We start from the raw sequence: 19987 nt of genomic DNA on the forward strand, positions 1-19987 counted from the left end.
TTTTGTGTGATTTTGTTGTCAGCACATTCAACTATGTAAAGAAAAAAGTATTTAATAAGATTATTTCTTTCATTCAGATCTAGGATGTGTTGTTTAAGTGTTCCCTTTATTTTTTTGAGCAGTATATATATATATATATATATATATATATATATATATATATATATATATATATATAAAAACTCAGCAAAAAATGAAACGTCCTCTCACTGTCAACCTCGTTTATTTTCAGCAAACTTAACATGTTGTCACGATTCCTACCGACGGTGGCGCCCCCTCCTGCTCGGGTGGCGCTCGGCGGTCGTCGTCACCGGCCTATTAGCTACCACCGATTCCCTTTTTGTTTTTCCCTTTTTTAATGTTTTCTCACCTGCCCTGAGTTAGTCATTAAGAGGGCTATTTAGTTCAGCTGGCCCGCTCCCTATTGTGCGGGATTGTCTTTCTGTGTGTCGACTGCGTTTTGTTCGACTGTGCTTGTCGAGTGTATTTTCCCTGTTGTTGGGAAACCTTTTATTTTGTGCTTGTGGTTTATTAAAATTACCACACAGTGTTCGCTGCTTCCTGCGCTTCTTTCCGCCACACAACAGACAAGCCGTTACAGAATCCCGCACCACAAAGAGCATGGAATCAGCTGGAGCAGCGGGCACTCCACTACCCTCGATGGAGGAACGTGTCCTTCATAATACATCGGTCCTGCATTGCATCGGATCCGCCATGGACCAGATGATGGAGAGGATGGACCGATGGGAGAGGAGTGGTATCCTCTCTCCACCTTCACCCCCCGATACACCCATCTCCTACGACGTCTGGCTCTGGCGCGCTTCGCCTGGAGTACGATGGGACGGCGGCTGGGTGCAAGGGGTTTCTTCTCCAGTTAGAGTTGTAACTGGCCACCGTCAGACCTGCTCCTACAGGAGAGGACAGCGTGAGTGCCCTCGTTTCCTGCCTGACGGGCCGAGCTTTGGAGTGGGCTAATGTGGTCTGGAACGCTCCAGACTCGGCGAGGGACCACTACCCAGAGTTCACCCGCCGCTTTCGGGCTGTTTTCGACCACCCCCCTGAAGGTAGAGCGGCGGGTGAACGGCTGTTCCACCTCAGGCAGGAGACGAGGAGCGCTCAAGACTTCGCGCTGGAGTTTAGGACCTTGGCTGCTGGCGCGGGGTAGAATGACAGGGCCCTCATAGACCCCTACCGGTGTAGTCTCGGAGCGGACGTCCGCAGGGAGCTGGCCTGTAGGGACACCAATCTATCCCTGGACGAACTCATTGATATGTCCATACGGTTGGACAATTTGCTGGCTACCCGTGGGCGTTCGGAGAGGGTCCTGCCCGTTCCACCCCCGTGCACCCCCGCCCCTACCCCTATGGAGGTAGGGGGGGCCATGCCAAGGGGCACCGGAGGAGGTGGCTCCTCCTGCACCAGCTGTGGTCGGAGAGGACACACGGCCGACCGGTGCTGGAGGAGCCAGTCTGGGAGTCGAGAAGGCAGGCAGAACACTTCTCGGTCACCTCAGGTGAGTCAGCACCAGATTCGCCCAGAACCCCCTGTTGGTCATGTGTTTTTGCCTGTTTCATTTTCAAAAAAATGTCCCTCTTCCCAGTATAGGGCGCTAGTCGATTCAGGCCCAGCTGGGAACTTTATGGACCGTGGACTTGCCATTAAGCTGGGCATTCCACGGGTGCCGATAGATTCCCCCTTCCCCGTGCACTCCTTAGATAGCCGACCATTAGGGTCAGGGCTAGTCAGGGAGTCTACGGTGCCGCTGGACATGGTAACGCTGGGGAATCATAAGGAAAGCATTAATTTTTTTCTTATTGATTCACCTGCGTTTACGGTGGTGCTGGGGGTCCCCTGGCTGGCTGGTCACAATCCCCTAATTTCGTGGAAACAGGGGGTTCTCCAGGGGTGGTCGGAGGAGTGTTCAGGGAGGTGTCTAGGAGTTTCCATAGGTGCCACGTCGGTGGAGAGTCCAGACCAGGTGTCCACCGTGCGCATTCCCCCTGAATACGCTGATTTGGCGATCGCTTTTTGTAAAAAGAGAGCGACTAAATTACCACCTCATCGACAAGGGGATTGTGCGATAGATCTCCAGGTTAACGCTGCGCTTCCCAGGAGTCACGTGTACCCCTTGTCACAAGAGGAGACGGCGGCTATGGAGACATACGTCACGGAATCCTTGGGACAGGGGTACATTCGGCCCTCCATCTCACCCGCTTCCTCGAGTTTCTTTTTTGTGAAGAAAAAGGAGGGAGGTCTGCGTCCGTGCATTGATTATAGAGGTCTAAACGCGATCACGGTGGGGTTTAGTTACCCACTACCTCTTATCGCTACAGCAGTGGAATCATTTCACGGAGCACAGTTCTTCACAATATTGGATCTCAGGAGCGCGTATAACCTGGTGCGTATCAAGAAGGGAGATGAGTGGAAAACCGCCTTTAGTACCACATCAGGCCATTATGAGTACCTCGTCATGCCGTATGGGTTGAAAAATGCTCCAGCCGTCTTTCAATCCTTTGTTGACGAGATTCTCAGGGACCTGCACGGGCAGGGCGTGATTGTCTATATCGATGACATTCTGATATATTCCGCCACCCGCTCCGCGCATGTGTCCCTGGTGCGCAAGGTGCTTGGTAGACTGCTGGAGCATGACCTATACGTTAAGGCTGAGAAGTGTGAGTTTTTCAAACGAGCCGTCTCCTTTCTGGGTTATCGCATTTCCACCACTGGGGTGGTGATGGAGTGTGACCGCGTTAAGGCCGTGCGTAATTGGCCGACTCCAACCACGGTGAAGGAAGTGCAGCGGTTCTTGGGCTTTGCCAACTACTACCGGAGGTTTATCCGGGGGTTTGGCCAGGTAGCGGCTCCCATTACCTCACTGCTGAAGGGGGGGCCGGCGCGTTTGAGATGGTCGACGGAGGCGGACGGAGCCTTCAAGAAGTTGAAGACACTGTGCGCCCGTGTTGGTGCACCCGGACCCGTCTTTAGCGTTCGTAGTAGAGGTGGACGCATCCGAGGCTGGGGTGGGTGCCGTGCTATCACAGCGCTCGGGTGCGCCACCGAAACTCCGCCCCTGCGCTTTCTTCTCAAGGAAGCTCAGTTCGGCGGAGCGTAACTACGATGTGGGGGACAGGGAGTTGCTAGCGGTAGTCAAAGCCTTGAGGGTGTGGCGACACTGGCTTGAGGGGGCTAAGCACCCCTTTCTCATCTGGACCGACCACCGAAACCTGGAGTACATCTGGGCAGCGAGGAGACTGAATCCACGTCAGGCAAGGTGGGCCATGTTCTTCGCCCGGTTTAGGTTTACCATCTCATATAGACCGGGTTCCCTTAATACTAAAGCCGACGCGCTGTCCCGTCTGTATGACACGGATGACCGATCCATCGATCCAACTCCCATCATTCCAGCGTCTAGGCTGGTGGCACCAGTGGTGTGGGAGGTGGACGCGGACATCGAGCGGGCACTCGTGTTGGAACCTGCGCCTGCGCAGGTGCCCGTGGGGCGCATGTATGTGCCGCTCGATGTTCACGATCGGTTGATTCGGTGGGCGCACACGCTACCTGCGGCGGGTCATCCTGGTGTAGAGAGGACAGTGCGGAGTCTAAGGGGGAAGTATTGGTAGCCCACCTTGGCTAAGGACGTGAGGTCATATGTCTCTTCCTGTTCGGTGTGTGCCCAGAGTAAGGCTCCTAGGCATTTACCGAGAGGGAAGTTACAGCCCCTCCCCGTTCCACAACGGCCATAGTCGCACCTGTCTATCGACTTCCTGACAGATCTTCCCCCCTCTCAGGGGAACACTGCGATTCTGGTGGTTGTGGATCGGTTTTCTAAGTCCTGCCGTCTCCTCCCCTTGCCCGGTCTCCCTACGGCCCTGCAGACTGCGGAGGCCCTATTTACCCACGTCTTCCGGCACTACGGGGTGCCGGAGGATATTGTCTCTGATCGGGGTTCCCAGTTCACATCCAGGGTCTGGAAGGCGTTTATGGAGCGGCTGGGGGTCTCGGTCAGTTTAACCTCCGGTTATCACCCCGAGAGTCAATGGGCAGGCGGAGAGGGTGAACCAGGAGGTGGGCAGGTTCCTGAGGTCGTATTGCCGGGACCGGCCAGGGGAGTGGGCGAGGTATATTCCCTGGGCAGAGTTAGCCCAGAACTCACTTCACCACTCCTCTACTAATATGTCACCCTTCCAGTGTGTGTTAGGGTACCAGCCGGTCCTGGCCCCATGGCACCGGAGCCAGACCGAGGCTCCTGCGGTGGAGGACTGGGTTCAGCACTCCAAGGAGACCTGGAAAGCAGTACAGGACTCACTAAAGGAGGCCAGTGCTAGGCAGAAAAGGAGTGCTGACCGCCACCGCAGTGAGGCGCCGGTGTATTCACCGGGTGACAGGGTCTGGCTCTCGACCCGGAACCTGTCCCTCCGCGTGCCCTGCCGGAAGCTGGGGCCGCAGTGTGTGGGGCCCTTCAAAGTCCTGAGGAGGATAAACGAGGTGTGTTATCGGTTGCAACTCCCTTCCTATTACCGTATTAACCCCTCGTTTCATGTGTCTCTCCTCAGGCCGGTGGTGGCTGGTCCCCTACAAGAAGATGAGATGCCGGAGGTCCCTCCACCCCCCCTGGACATCGGGGGGTCCCCGGCGTACAGCGTAAGGGCCATTCTGGACTCGAGACGCCGGGCGGGGGGCCTGCAGTACCTCGTGGACTGGGAGGGGTACGGTCCGGAGGAGAGGTGCTGGGTGCCGGCGGAGGACGTCTTGGACCCATCCATGTTGAAGGAGTTCCACCGCCTCCGTCCGGATCGCCCTGCGCCTCATCCTCCGGGTCGGCCTCGGCGCGCTGCAGGAGCCGCGCGTCAGGAGGGGGGGTACTGTCACGATTCCTACCGACGGTGGCGCCCCCTGCTGCTCGGGTGGCGCTCGGCGGTCGTCGTCACCGGCCTATTAGCTACCACCGATTCCCTTTTTGTTTTTCCCTTTTTTTATGTTTTCTCACCTGCCCTGAGTTAGTCATTAAGAGGGCTATTTAGTTCAGCTGGCTCGCTCCCTATTGTGCGGGATTGTCTTTCTGTGTGTCGACTGCGTTTTGTTCGACTGTGCTTGTCGAGTGTATTTTCCCTGTTGTTGGGAAACCTTTTATTTTGTGCTTGTGGTTTATTAAAATTACCACACAGTGTTCGCTGCTTCCTGCGCTTCTTTCCGCCGCACAACAGACAAGCCGTTACACATGTGTAAATATTTGTGTGAACATAACAAGATTCAACAACTGAGACATAAACTGAACAAGTTCCACAGACATGTGACTAACAGAAATGGAATAATGTGTCCCTGAACAAAGGGGGGGTTAAAATCAAAAGTAACATTCAGTATCTGGTGTGGCCACCAGCTGCATTAAGTACTGCAGTGCATCTCCTCCTCATGGACTGCACCATATTTGCCAGTTCTTGCTGTGAGATGTTACCCCATTCTTCCACCAAGGCGCCTGCATTTCCCCCATTTCTGGGGGGAATGGCCCTAGCCCTCACCCTCCGATCCAACAGGTCCCAGGAGTGCTCAATGGGATCGAGACCCGGGATCTTCGCTGGCCATGGCAGAACACTGACATTCCTGTCTTGCAGGAAATCAAGCACAGAATGAACAGTATGGCTGGTGGCATTGTCATGCTGGAGGGTCATGTCAGGATGAGCCTGCAGGAAGGGTACCACGTGAGGGAGGATGATGTCTTCCCTGTAAAGCACAGCATTGAGATTGCCTGCAATGACAACAAGCTCAGTCCGATGATGCTGTGACACACCGCCCCAGACCATGACAGACCCTCCACCTCCAAATCGATTCCGCTCCAGAGTACAGGCCTTGGTGTAACGCTCATTCCTTTGACAATAAACGCAAATTCGACTATCACCCCTGGTGAGACAAAACCGTGACTCGTCGGTAAAGAGCACTTTTTCCAGCCCTGTCTGGTCCAGCGACGGTGGGTTCGTGCCAATTGTTGCCGGTGATGTCTGGTGAGGACCTGCCTTACAACAGGCCTACAAGCCCTCAGTCCAGCCTCTCTCAGCCTATTGCGGACAGTCTGAGCACTGATGGAGGGATTGTGCATTCTTGGTGTACCTTGGGCAGTTGTTGTTGCCATCCTGTACTGTCCCGCAGGTGTGATGTTTGGATGTACCAATCCTGTGCAGGTGTTATTACACATGGTCTGCCACTGCGAGGATGATCAGCTGTCCGCCTTGTCTCCCTGTTGCACAGTCTTAGGCGTCTCATAATACGGACATTGAAATTTATTGCCCTGGCCACATCTGCAGTCCTCATGCCTCCTTGCAGCATGCCTAAGGCACATTCACGCAGATGAGCAGGGACCCTGGGCATCTTTCTTTTGGTGTTTTTCAGAGTCAGTAGAAAGGCCTCTTTAGTGTCCCAAGTTTTCATACCTGTGACCTTAATTGCCTACCGTCTGTAGGCTGTTAGTGTATTAACGACCGTTCCACAGGTGCATGTTCATTATTTGTTTATGGTTCATTGAACAAGCATGGGAAACAGTGTTGTTTTGATTTTTACGAATTGTCTTTGAAAGACGGTCCTGAATAAGGGACGTTTCTTTTTTGCTGAGTTTATATAGGAAATCATATTTTTGACTGCACTGGGCCTTTAATACCAACTCTGCACCTATACTAACTCCTATTAGAATTACTGTTAGTACTGTTGTACTAACTCCCTTCCGTGGACCTATATTACCCTATCTTACACTTACTCCTAGCCCAATGTCCATATTGTGTCACTCATAGTCCACCCTGTCTCGTACCATTCCAGTCTCCCAACAAGCCAACGATACCCCAGGAGAGGATCCGGCCCCTGACCAGCCTGGACCACCCCCAGAGTCCCTTCTACGACACTGAGGGAGGCCCTATCACAGCCTTGGCCCGGGTGGTGGTGGAAAGGATAGCCAGAAAGGTACCTTCAGCACCTGGCTCATTCATTCCGCTATCTTTGTCTGTGTCTGCTCCCTCTCTCTGAAGATATGTGAATGTTCATGCAACATAACTTTCCTCACAGTCACTATACATGTAATGTTGCTTTGGATACATAGCTCTTTGAATGGGCAGTAGACTGACCAGGTGAATCCAGGTGAAAGCTATGATCCCTTATTGATATAACTTGTTAAATCCACTTAAATCAGTGTAGTTGAAGGGGAGGAGACAGGTTAAAGAAGGATTTTTAAGCCTCGAGACAATTGAGACATGATTTGTGTATGTGTGCCATTCAAAGGGTGAATGGTCAAGACAAAATATTTAAGTGCTTTTGAACGAGGTATGGTCGTAGGTGCCAGGAGCACCGGTTTGAGTGTGTCAAGAACTGCAACGCTCTTTCACGCTCAACAGTTTCCCGTGTGTATCAAGAATGGTCCACCACCCAAAGGACATCCAGCCAACTTGACACAACTGTGGGAAGCATTGGAGTCAATACGGCCAGCATCCCTGTGGAACGCTTTCGACACCTTGTACAGCCTGTGCCCCAATGACTTGAGGCTGTTCTGAGAGCAAAAGGAGGTGCAACTCAATATTAAGAAGGTGTTCCTAATGTTTTGTACACTCAGCGTATATTGCCATAGTGATCATAGCAAGTCTTTGGAAAACACATAGAAAAATGACAATGTGTTTGTCTCCTGACAATTGAAGCAAAGAATTATAAAAAAAAGTCTTTCTATCTTTTAAACCGACAACCAGATGTCATATTGACCTAACCTCCATTTTACAGAAGATTGCCAAGAAAATAAATTACACATATTCGGGTGTTTACCCTTGTCTCCGATGAGAATGTGATATTAAATGGTAAATTAGGAATCTTATCAGTGTTTGTGATGTTGAATCATGTTTCTTGTCCACAGGGAGAGCAGTGCAATATTGTCCCGGACACTGTGGACGATATTGTGGCAGATATTGGCCAGGAGGAGAAGGAGGAAGGTGTGGAAGCACTTTATCTCAACCAATTTGGGATGTTCAATTTAAAAGCCACACACTCTAGCTGCTGGACTTGCTTTGCCTGAATCCATGTTTAAACTTCCAGATGTCTGTCTGCTGAACACCATCAACACGGCAAGCAGGAGAAATGAACCTGTGGAGTTTGTTTCTAACCACACTCTGCAATTAACGTCCAATTCTACCTTTGAACCGGGTTCTCTCTAACCTCTTTCTGTTGAGGGCAACACTGTCTGTTTCCTTAACAGGAAGGTCTCTAGTACATTACAATACACGTACTGTGGGTACTATACAGTAACTATACACTGTGGTTAGAGCAAGACCTGAACTGTATGAACTTGCATTTACTTTTTTAGGCAGTTAGGCGCATTAGTCCATACCTATACAGCTCCAGCACATTCTAAAGCAGTGAAAATATAGGGTTATAAACAACAAAATTGAGTTTGAATACTCCCCTCCCCATTTACATGATCTCATTAGAATATGACAAGATAGTGACATTTAACCAATGCCGTTATTGTCACCAAGATGCATTGTCACCAATGCAGTTATTGTCAACCAAGATGACTTGCCAATGCATTGTCTAATAGAGTATTTCTTCCTCCAGATGACACTCCAGAGACGTGTATCTACTCCAACTGGTCTCCGTGGTCAGCCTGCAGCTCAGCCAGCTGTGACAAGGGCCGGAGGATGAGACAGAGGATGCTGAAGGCCCAGCTGGACCTCAGTGTTCCCTGCCCTCACACCCAGGACTTCAAGCCCTGCATGGGGCCTGGCTGCAGCGAGGAGGGTGAGGACTAAGGACAGTGTCACAGGCCTGTTTCTCATTTAGCGCTAATGCATGGCACTTGAATAGCACCGTTCAATCACTGGTATGAGTCAGCTGACAAAGTCGCCTCAGCTTAGACATGAATACAGTTGTTTGCCTGCCTGGTAAATGGCTGTCTTTTTAGACTATATTGGGTGAAACGTCTATGCATTTTTGTGAGAATTGAAATCCAACTGTTTTGTCTCATTCAGAACATGTTGTTCCATCTCCAATGGCTGTAAAATAGCTTCCAAAAATTGGGAAAAGACAGTGAATTATATGTTATTGTTTAAAACAAAGCAGGTCATAAAGAAGAGGTTGTTGGCTAAAGATTTGTCTGCTGCTCTGCAGGCTGAGCTGGTGATCGATCCCTGTGTAATCGTGTACATGTCATATTGACTAAAGACAGTCAGCATATCCATGTATGAGAACAGGGATTAGGGTTGAAATGGTGTCACGCTCCTCCTCCAATTTACTAAGCCAAGCACGAGAAAATACATTGTTGCCATTGTTTTCCCTTTCCCGGTTTACATGCTACGTAAGATGCACAATCAATACCGTTTTGTTGCTGGCATTCAAATACAACATGTAAAGATGGGACTTTGGAGTCTCATCAAGTCCCACAACCAGGTAAAGATCCAAAGACAAGAATATGATATTCCACAAACGCTTCTTCTTCCAGTAAACAAGACAGATCTGAAGGCTGATCTATTCAGTCAGATTGACATCAACTTTGTTTCTCAGGAACTAACTGGTCCTTTGTCCAATTCTCATCAAAGTTGTCAATTTAATCCACTATGCCAAAAGGCACATGATCAGTCATGCAGAGGTGTTTGTCATTCCTCCCTTTATCGCTACTCGTGCCCCAAATCTCAGCTTTGTCAGGGCTTGATAAGTGTGTTTGAATTGTTCAAGGCTATTGTTTCCCTCCAACACACACTATCGATTAATAGGACCGGCATCGTATGCTTTTCTTGCTGCACGTCACTCCTTTCCTTTCTTGTATCGCACCGTTAACGTCTGTGGTTGATTGATATTCCTGAAGCTGGACGTGGCCCCTGGGGGCCTCATCAGGGCCACATTTATTTACAGCTCTTATTAATGATCCACTTAGTTCTGCTTTATTAAACTACGCTCACAGCTGCTTCCAATCTGCAGGCAGGCAGTGTGATGGACCAGACGAGAGAGAAATCCATAGAAAGTTCCCCAAAGTTTATCCATCCTCTATGAAAACAAATCTATTTACATGCTCTGTTCCCAGATAATTGGAGAGAGTGGAGTAAGCTTAGGTAGGACTAAATCAATTACTATCGGGTGTGTTACTTGTTACCAGAAGAAGGTGCAGGTGTAATTCAGAGGTGTCAGCTAGTATTGATGGAATGAATGGACAGAGCTGTTGCATGTATGGCGTTTTTAATTACCCTGCTCGTTTTCTCTAGCCTGGTTAAACCAGACTGAACCCTGCACTCACCATTACACAATGGTGACCACAGCCTCCAGTGTGGTTTAACCAGGCTTTGTCTTTGCCTCGTCATTCCCAGAAGCGTCTACCTGTATGATGTCAGAGTGGATCAGCTGGTCTCCGTGCAGTGTGTCCTGTGGGATGGGGATGAGGTCTCGGGAGCGCTACATCAAACAGTTCCCGGAGGATGGATCCATCTGCTCTCTGAACACTGAGGAGACGGAGAAGTGTGTGGTCAACGATGACTGCTGTGAGTCTCACTGAAACATGGGGGTACTAGTTGCTCTGAGTCTTTGCGACATTAGGATCATATTGTGAGTTCAGGCCTTTTGTGTTAAAGCTAGAATCCTTAGTTGCTGCACCATTTAGTGGTTAGAGCGTTGGGCCAGTAACCGAAAGGTTGTTGGATCGAATCCCCGAGCTGACAAGGTAAAAATCTGTCGTTCTTCCCCTGAGCAAGGCAGTTAATCAACTGTTCCCCGGGCGCCGAAGACATGGATGTCGATTAAGGCAGCCCCCCGCACCTCTCTGATTCAGAGAGGTTGGGTTAAATGCGGAAGACACATTTCAGTTGATGGCATTCAGTTGTACAACTGACTAGGTATCCCCCCTTTCCCTTTCCCATTTTTGGACTTATAATTCATGATATACTGTATACACATTGATTCTTAAAGAATATAACTTATTTCCAGGATTGGGTAGGTTACTTTCTAAATATAATCCGTTGCTCGTTACCTGTCCAAAATTCGAATCAGTAACGTAACTTTTGGATTACCCAAACTCAGTAACTTAATCTGATTACATTCGGTTACTTTTAGATGACTTTCCCCTTAAGAGGCATTAGAAGAAGACAAAAATGTAGGTTACCAATTGAACGGCATCTATTGCAGGATAAATCTATGTTGAAGTTTACATAGCTGGTCATATATGGATGTTCAATTTACTTTATTTGTTGGTTATGTAGACTTCTTGTAACCCATCGCTTTCTACTACATACAATAATAGGAATAAATTATATCTTTACATTAATATATATAATTTATAAGCAAAAATGAATGTAGCAACTACAGATTGCCCCTTTTAAGTCTATCAAAAGTGTGCGAGTTTGAGCATGTGTCCATTAGGCCTATGGATTTTTTAGTTTTATCAGCATGAATTAAATTGAGCAATAAAAGCCTCACTTTTATTCCATATGCTGGGATCCACACTATGCAGCTGTTGCAAGAGCACATTTTTCACTGGCTGTCCACTGGTTTAAAATGTTTTTATTGATAGGCAGGCAGTTTAAACTTCTTGAATTCAACCATTATTGGGTTGAAATACAAACTTAGATTTGTGAACAGCCATCCACAACAACCACTATCCGCAAATAGCTAAATGAGAGAGCAGCAGTGTGATTCACATCAATGCGCTATGTAGATATCAGTGGAGGCATGTAATCCGTTACTCCCCAACCCTGCTTATTTGTCTCATGAGCTTAGTTCAACTGTCATACCCCATCAGAACCCAAAATATAAGCTAGTTTTACTCCAATGTTTGTAAACAACGTAACTGTAAACAAACACTGAATAGCCTAAAAACATGCTTAAAGCTATAATTTGTATATTATGGATGGTCAGTCCTTGCATCAATTGGTCTGTCGGTCAACTTGAGAGTGGTTACATTTCTCCAGGCCGCCCCTCAGCTTTTTACCAAAACAGAGGCGGGGTGTTCATTTGTTTTTGTTTCAACATAAGATTGTAGCTTTAAAGACTACGATATGATGTTTAGTCTATAATATGATGGCGTGATGATGTATAGTCAAAGTAATCTAGAACAGGACATGAAAACAACCACAAATCCTATGTTGATCATCTTCTAACTATGTGTAATAGACACACCTGCGCATAATGGTCACGTGGGCCGGCATTCTAACAGCTTCCAACATAATCTTTTTTACTGTTGCCTAGGTTTTAACTCGGCCCTATTTGTATGAACCTGATCCTTTATCACCGTATGTACCTCTGTGATGAATGGTTAGTGCCCTTTGTATAGCCATGTACATAATGGTCATGTGAGGTGAAATGTGGAAATATTTTTGGATGTGAGCGCTCACTCCGTTTGACCTAATTAAGATCCTTCTGAATCGAAACATTGTCAATAAAGGTGGTAACTGTGAGCATATTCAGTGTGCGGGCCTTTCTGTTCTTTTGAGGTACACTTCCTTTGAGCAGCTGCTATATGCCAACAGGCTTATTCAGTCAGTGTGTTAATGAATCCAAGTTTCTCAAGTAATGTTAATAACAGTAATCGCAAGCTGCCATAACAAAAGAACCATCCCATTGTATGAGCGTTTATCTGTCCCTGTCCCTTCCGTCAGCCCCCAGTAGCTGTGTGGTGACGGAGTGGGGTGAGTGGGTTCCCTGCAGCGCCACCTGTGGGCTGGGCATGAAGCAGCGTGAGCGCATGTTGAAGATGCCCCCCTCCGATGGTTCCATGTGCAAAGTGGAGGTGGCAGAGGTGGAGAAATGCATGATGCCCGAGTGCCGTGAGTAACGCCCCCCCACACCCACTCAACACCTGCCTCATCCCCCAGGTCCCGGGCTGCAGGCCAGAGACACTCCATCTAAAAGCACTGTGACAGGCAGCCGTGTTCAGCCATCTGCCAAGGGGCATCTGTAGTTTTTATGTATCTAGATCCAACAGGCTAGGTACACACTAAAATTGACAGAATATCTCAGAAGAGAGAATGCATGAGAATACACTCAGTGTACAAAACGTTAAGGACACCTGCTCTTTCCATGACATACACTGACCAGGTGAATCCAGGTGAAAGCTACAGTATGATCCCTTATTGATGTCACTTGTTAAAACCACTTCAATCAGTGTAGATGAAGAGGTGGAGACCGGTTAACACAATTTTTTTAAGCCTTGAGACAATAGAGAGAGAGATTGTGTATGTGTGCCATTCAGAGGGTGAATGGGCAAGACAAAAGATTGAAGTGCCTTTAAGCGGACTATGGTAGTAGCTGCCAGGCACACCGGTTTGTGTCAAGAACTGCAACGCTGCTGGGTTTTTCATGTTCAAAAGTTTCCCCGTGTGTATCAAGAATGGTCCACCACCCAAAGGACATCCAGTGAAGCATTGGCATCAAAATGGGCCAGCATCCCTGTGGAACGCTTGTAGAGTCCATTCCCTGAAGAATTGAGGCTGTTCTGAGGGCAAAAGGGGGAGGGGAGACTCAATATTAGGAAGGTGTCCTTAATCTTTTGTACACTCTGTATATTCACCCAATGAGATCATTTTAAGTCCCACGTATGAAAAAAACAGCAGTTGAAGGTAGCGTAAATGAATGTTGTATGTTGAAACTACCGAACAGCAGTTGATCTGAAGAGCAGGGGACATTATTATGTATTATGTGTGCAGACTGACAGTCCCCCCATGCTTGGTCTATCTATCCCTGCAGACTCTATTCCGTGTATGCTGTCTCCGTGGTCCGACTGGAGCGACTGCAGTGTGACATGCGGGAAGGGAGTGCGTACACGCCAGCGCATGCTCAAGTCTCCAGACTTGGGGGAGTGTACTGAGGAGCTGGAACAGGTGGAGCGGTGTATGCAGCCCGAGTGTCGTAAGTGTCACCATCAGATGTTGCCATGCTGTTTACCACTACCATCAACGCCAAAACACAGTGTGACCACTAGAAACTAGTGCCCAACTTTGTGCGTAATATTTTACATTCATATGTTTTTTTTTAGCACTGTCAGAGCCTGGTCCCAGATCTTTCTGTGTTGTATAGCTGACTCCTGTGGTTTGTTTTGCATAACAATAGCCTGTGTGTTGCCAAAAAGGTGTTGAGACTTAGGCTCACAGACAGACATAGTGGAAATCAGACACCAGACAGATTTCCGTCATGGAGGATTTGACATCTTCCGTCTCCTTGTACTTTGACATTTAAACTGGAGCTCCATGATTTATATTCTAACCGGGTTCCTTGCAAAGTAAAAAACAAATGTTCTGCAACGAATACACAATTGTTCCCTGCAAAGTAATAACAAATGTTCCGCAAAAATACACAATCGTATTATTCCATGAATGATGCAGTCAAATGTGAAAATGGATTATGGAAAGAATTATTGAAACGAGAAATAGTTTTCTAGAGACATTAGCAAGTAACTTTTCACAAAACCTTTCAATACCCCCCCCAAACCATTTCATATCTCTCCCCAGCTACGGACTGCATGGTATCAGAGTGGACGGAGTGGTCTGAGTGTAATAAGTCCTGCGGTAAAGGACACACCATCAGGACGCGCATGGTGAAGCTGGAGCCCCAGTTTGGAGGGGAGCCTTGCCCCGAGACGGTCCAGAGGAAGAAGTGTAAGATCAGGAAGTGCAAAAGGGGCTCCAGGGCCAGTGAGGAGAGGAAGAGACGGCGGGGGGGAGAGGTGGGCGGAGGGAAAGAGAAGAGAAGGGGCAAACAGCAAGAACGAGATGCAGCAGTGGAGGAACAGCCAGGTCAGTCATCATCGTCACCTTTATGGCATAGACACTGTATACAGTGCCTTGCAAATGTATTCATCCCCCTTGGCGTTTTTCCTGTTTTGTTGCATTACAAGCTGTAATTTAAATTGATTTTTATTTGGATTTCATGTAATGGACATACACAAGATAGTCAAAATTGGTGAAGTGAAATGAAAAAAATAACTTGTTTCAAAAAAGTCTAAGAAATTAAGTGGTGTGTGTATTTGTATTCACCGGCTTTGCTATGAAGCCCCTAAATAAGATCTGGTGCAACCAATTACCTTCATAAGTCACATAATTAGTTAAATAAAGTCCACCTGTGCGCAATCTAAGTGTCACATGATCTGTCACATGATCTCAGTATATATACACCTGTTCTGAAAGGCCCCAGAGTCTGGAACACCACTAAGCAAGGGGCACCACCAAGCAAGCGGCACCATGAAGACCAAGGAGCTTGGGGTATCTGTCCATAGGACCACTTTAAGCTGTACACTCCATAGAGCTGGGCTTTACGGAAGAGTGGCCAGCAAAAAGCCATTGCTTAAAGAAAAAATAAGCAAACACATTTGGTGTTTGCCAAAAGGCATGTGGGAGACTCCCCAAACATATGAAAGAAGGTACTTTTGGCCATCAAGGAAAACGCTATGTCTGGTGCAAACCCAACACCTCTCATCACCCCGAGAACACCTTCCCCACAGTGAAGCATGGTGGTGGCAGCATCATGCTGTGGGGATGTTTTTCATCAGCAGGGACTTAGAAACTGGTCAGAATTAAAGGAATGATGGATGGCGCTAAATACAGGAAAATTCTTGATGGAAATCTGTTTCAGTCTTCCAGAGATTTGAGACTGGGACGGAGCTTCACCTTCCAGCAGGACAATGACCCGAAGCATACTGCTAAAGCAACAATCGAGTGGTTTAAGGGGAAACATTTAAATGTCTTGGAATGGCCTAGTCAAAGCCAAGACCTCAATCCAATTGAGAATCTGTGGTATGACTTAAAGATTGCTGTACACCAGCAGGAACCCATCCAACTTGAAGGAGCTGGAGCAGTTTTGCTTTGAAGAATGGGCAAAAATCTAAGTGACCAGATGTGCCAAGCTTATAGAGACATACCCCAAGAGACTTGCAGCTGTAATTACTGAAAGGGGGGGGGGGTGAATAGTTGTGCTTGCTCAAGTTTTCTGTTTTTTGGTCTAATTTCTTGTTTGTTTCACAAGAAAAAAATATATTTTGCATCTTCAAAGTGGTAGGCATGTTGTGTAAATCAAATGATACAAACCCCCCAAAAATCTATTTACATTCCAGATTGTAATGCAACAAAATAGGAAAAATGCCAAGGAGGGTGAATGCATTCGCAAGCCACTGTATATACCTTTGTTATTATCATCTTCATCACTGTCTTCATCATTATCATCATCTTCATCAAGACCATCTTCATCACCTCTATTATTGTCATTAACTCTTTCAGCCGTGTTCCACATTTTGATTAATGTCATTGTCAAGCCATGCTTGATTCATGATTTATACACCACCTTGATGTATCCTTTATATCCCAAATATAAAGGGCAAAACATTTATAGGGCAAGTCATTGACGATGATTTCACAGTCACTCATTAATTCTCCATGAGTCCCGCTGAGGTATCGGTTGTCCCTCGAATGTAAATAGACATTTCTCAGTCAAGGGTCAAGGGGCCCATGCAGCCCACTCTCAATCGCCCCGCCCAAGGCTTGAGAGGATCAACTCTGCCCCCTCCTCCCTCCCTCTCTGCCTTGCCAGCCGGGCGCAGAGCGATGGCTGTGTTAGAGTGGCTACACTCAATGCTGATCAGCCCTGTCAGGGTGATACAGTGACTGGTCCAGCTCACAGATGGTCGTCCTGATGATCCAAGCAGGTAGAGGCCGACTAGTCAGGGTGGGCTTTGGACTGCTGCCTCCCAACAGAGACAGGCCTCTTTAACCTGGGGCCAATGAGCTGTAGACAGTGACAAATACCCCCACCGTGGTATATCCTCTAGGGTTGCTAGGCAGCATTACCCCCACCACTTACCATGCATAATCAGTAATAATGGGAAATGGAGGCTGGACAGGGACTCCTTGTTCTTACACTGTCAGTTTATGACAGATCAATCTGTTACGAGTGATGATGATGATTGGTCATGCAATGGAGGCTTGAACATTGCACATTTGATAGGTCTCACTTGTGATCACTCACGTTGAAGTTGAAGTTCACTTTATTTGAATCAAATCTGTATTGTGGATGTAAATTGCATGTTTTAGAAGAGTTCAGACACTTTTTTGGCGATTTCACTTGGTTTGGAGCAACTTACCCCAACCAGCGATACACTTCCTCATGCTCGTTCTGCAGAGCCAGGGCTTGGATAAAATATGAACAAAAGCAAAAAGAAAACACACAAATTTTTTTGAAACGTCAACACTCTCAGTATAGTGCTGCAGGTCTTCAGACTTTATCTGCAACATTACTTTCCATTTTGGACCGACTTTTGGAAACCCTGCTGTACACTATATTTGCTTGTTTTTTCACATAAACTGAAATTAGGCGAACTATTCGAATTTTAGCAACCAGGAAATGGCGGAATGATTTCTGCGTAGTGCATCTTTAACTGATATGTCATATTCAATTAGGATATTACTAAACGGGATGGATTTGGCAAACTAAAGAATGTAATCTGAAACCCTCCTCTCTTATGTCATTGACTTGTTCCCACAGGTTGCAAGATGAGGCCCTGGTCCAGTTGGACAGACTGTACCAAACACTGCGGCGGGGGGATCCAGGAGCGCTTCATGATGGTGAAGAAGAGAGCCAAGAACACCCCGGCACAGGTCACCAGCTGCAAGGACAGGAAGGAGATCCGCGCCTGTAAAGTCCATCCCTGCTAGGGGGCGCTGCTGTTTATCTGTGTTTCTCTGTGATATTATACGATGCACTCTGTTAGGGTTGGGGGGAGGAAGGAGAAGCAGACTCAGTCAGTGTTGATTTAGCCAAGGTAGGCAGTCAGTGTGGTGGAGACAATCCACCTGTGTGTTGGATGGAGATAAGAGATTCTCCAGAGACGCCATTACTGTAAGCATTTAGTGGATCACTGGGCTGAGGACGAGACCAGCGTCAGTCATTAGTCTTCTAGTAGCCTCATCACTCAGCAGGCCTATGTATTACTATGTAACCAACACTATACAGTACACCACAACTTCACAACCACACACAATACAACACGTTTTTTTACAATGTTATTTTTGTCTTTATACTACCGTTGTATTGGCTTCACTAGCTAGCAGTGATGACACTCTTGCATGTCTAACGTTTCTTAGTCAGAAGACTTCACTTCACTGGTTGTGGCCCTAGACTTCAAACTGTGGCCAGATTATGATGATCACCATGTTTAAAAGGGCAGTTGCAAATCTTAGAAAGAGCCGCATTAGTCCAGGCCCCTAGCCTAGGGCATCACAAGGAATTAGCTTTTTGCATTTTTTTCCTGCCCCAAATGTTTTTATCCGGGTCACTCCAGCATTCCTGTATCATTAAGGCAGGTCTCCAAACATCACTGCCCTGTTGATTTGGGCATAATAACCCCATTGGTTGAACCACAATACTCCATACAGTTTGTACAAAGTAGCTCTGTATACAAAGTAAGACTTTTTCGAAAATAAGTGTTGATTGTAATGAAACGTTATTAAATGAAAATACCAACCAAGTAATTTATAAAAAATATTGTATCCTGTGGTTAGTTTGTTAATTTGACAATTATGTTCCAAAACAAAGCACAGGTGAACAATCATTCCAGGTTTTTGTATGCCTCAAATAGATTATTCTTTTCAAGACAAGAATCTGTTGTGACTTTTTATTCCATTGTAAAACATGTAGAGGCTTAAACATAGAGATGCCTCATTGAGAGGGCAGCGATTGTGTGCATCATTAGATATTGTGTTCTTTTTGTGTATTTTGATAAAAATGTCAGCCAAGACTTGCCAAACTCATATTTAGATGTTCTCACTCTTATTTTTTCTGTCCTCTCTCTTTCTTTTTTTGCCTCTATACCATATCACACCATATTTTGGAATAAATCACCTTTACAATAAAAGTACATGTGAGAAATAATTCTGAATGTCTTTTTGCTCATCACACTTTCTTTTGACAGAGCATGTACTGTACTTTCAATGTCTGCCTTGACTGTAGGCACAGTATGAATCCACTAGGTGGAGACCATGAAAAGGAAATTGAGAGAGGAAGAAGGACCTTGCAGCTTAGCCACTTGTCTGAAATGACCTAGCTCAATCATACAGCGCTTGTATGTTATTGTAAAAGCCATTGTTTCATATTGCTCTCAATGAGATAGTCATTGACTTTGACAGTGAGTACCCAGCTCCAGGGTTCGAGAGATGAGCTACCTCCCAGCTGCACTGTATGAGATCAACCAACAGGGAGAGAAAGAGCACAATTTATTTATAAATGTTCTTCTGCCACTGTCAAATCAGCCCTGTGCCTCAGTTACTGCTCAACCACAGGTTTAACCAGGGCTGTGATAGATTTAAGAGAACCAATAGCAGATGGACTTTAAAAAACAATCTCTCATTTGACTTTCTTCATCACAAAAGGTTTATTTTTCATTTCCATTCAATGTCAAACCATAGAGAGAAATTAACAATTGCATTCCTTTCTTGAATTTCAAAAGGGGAAGAACACACTTGTTTTTCAATAAGGTAAGCATACAATGTGTATTTATAAATTGGTCTTAGCCGTAATGGCCACTGAGTTGATTGACTGGGTAGTGTTAAAGCCAGCCACTGTAGCCATGGTAACAAATACAGAGGCCTACATTGTACACTCATGAAAGATTTACTATGAATTGTGGGAGAGACACTTGCTGACACAGATATTAAATATCTATGGTGGGGGGGGGAGGCATCCGCCGAGATGGATTGCCGAGCACCAAAAATCTCATTTTACTTGTCAGATGCGTCGTAAACAACAGGTGTAAGACTAACAGTGAAATGCTTACTTGCGGGTCCCTTTCCAACAATGCAGAGTTAAAGATAAAAAATTAAATATAGAATATAAATAGTGACACAAGGAACACAGTGAATAACTAATAACAATAAAGAGTCAAAATAACATGGCTATATACAGAGAGTACCAGTACTGAGTCGATGTGCAGGGGTACAAGGTAGTCGAGGTACTATAGCAATGTACATATAGGTAAGGGTAAAGTGACTATGCAACAGGATAGATAATA

The 19987-nt window shown here is 46.6% G+C and overlaps 1 protein-coding gene across 4 annotated transcripts in view; it reads left to right on the forward strand.

Annotated features, from left to right (window-relative positions):
* The window catches only part of LOC106573225 (spondin-1), a 137320-nt gene extending 118468 nt beyond the window's left edge, over positions 1-18852 (forward strand). For 2 of the 4 annotated variants that reach the window (XM_014148063.1, XM_014148065.2), the window contains exons 10-17: positions 6802-6942; positions 7877-7952; positions 8575-8757; positions 10317-10487; positions 12597-12764; positions 13684-13845; positions 14445-14729; positions 17467-18852. In XM_014148063.1, the coding sequence (XP_014003538.1) occupies positions 6802-6942; positions 7877-7952; positions 8575-8757; positions 10317-10487; positions 12597-12764; positions 13684-13845; positions 14445-14729; positions 17467-17636 (1356 nt within the window). In that variant the 3' untranslated portion in view covers positions 17637-18852. The remainder of the gene's footprint in view (positions 1-6801; positions 6943-7876; positions 7953-8574; positions 8758-10316; positions 10488-12596; positions 12765-13683; positions 13846-14444; positions 14730-17466) is intronic. The other 2 variants (XM_014148064.1, XM_045696944.1) reach the window with 2 other exon arrangements.
* Positions 18853-19987: the final 1135 nt, after the last annotated feature.

The sequence above is a fragment of the Salmo salar genome, chromosome ssa16 (genome assembly GCF_905237065.1).
Source record: "Salmo salar chromosome ssa16, Ssal_v3.1, whole genome shotgun sequence".
Classification (NCBI taxonomy): domain Eukaryota; kingdom Metazoa; phylum Chordata; class Actinopteri; order Salmoniformes; family Salmonidae; genus Salmo; species Salmo salar.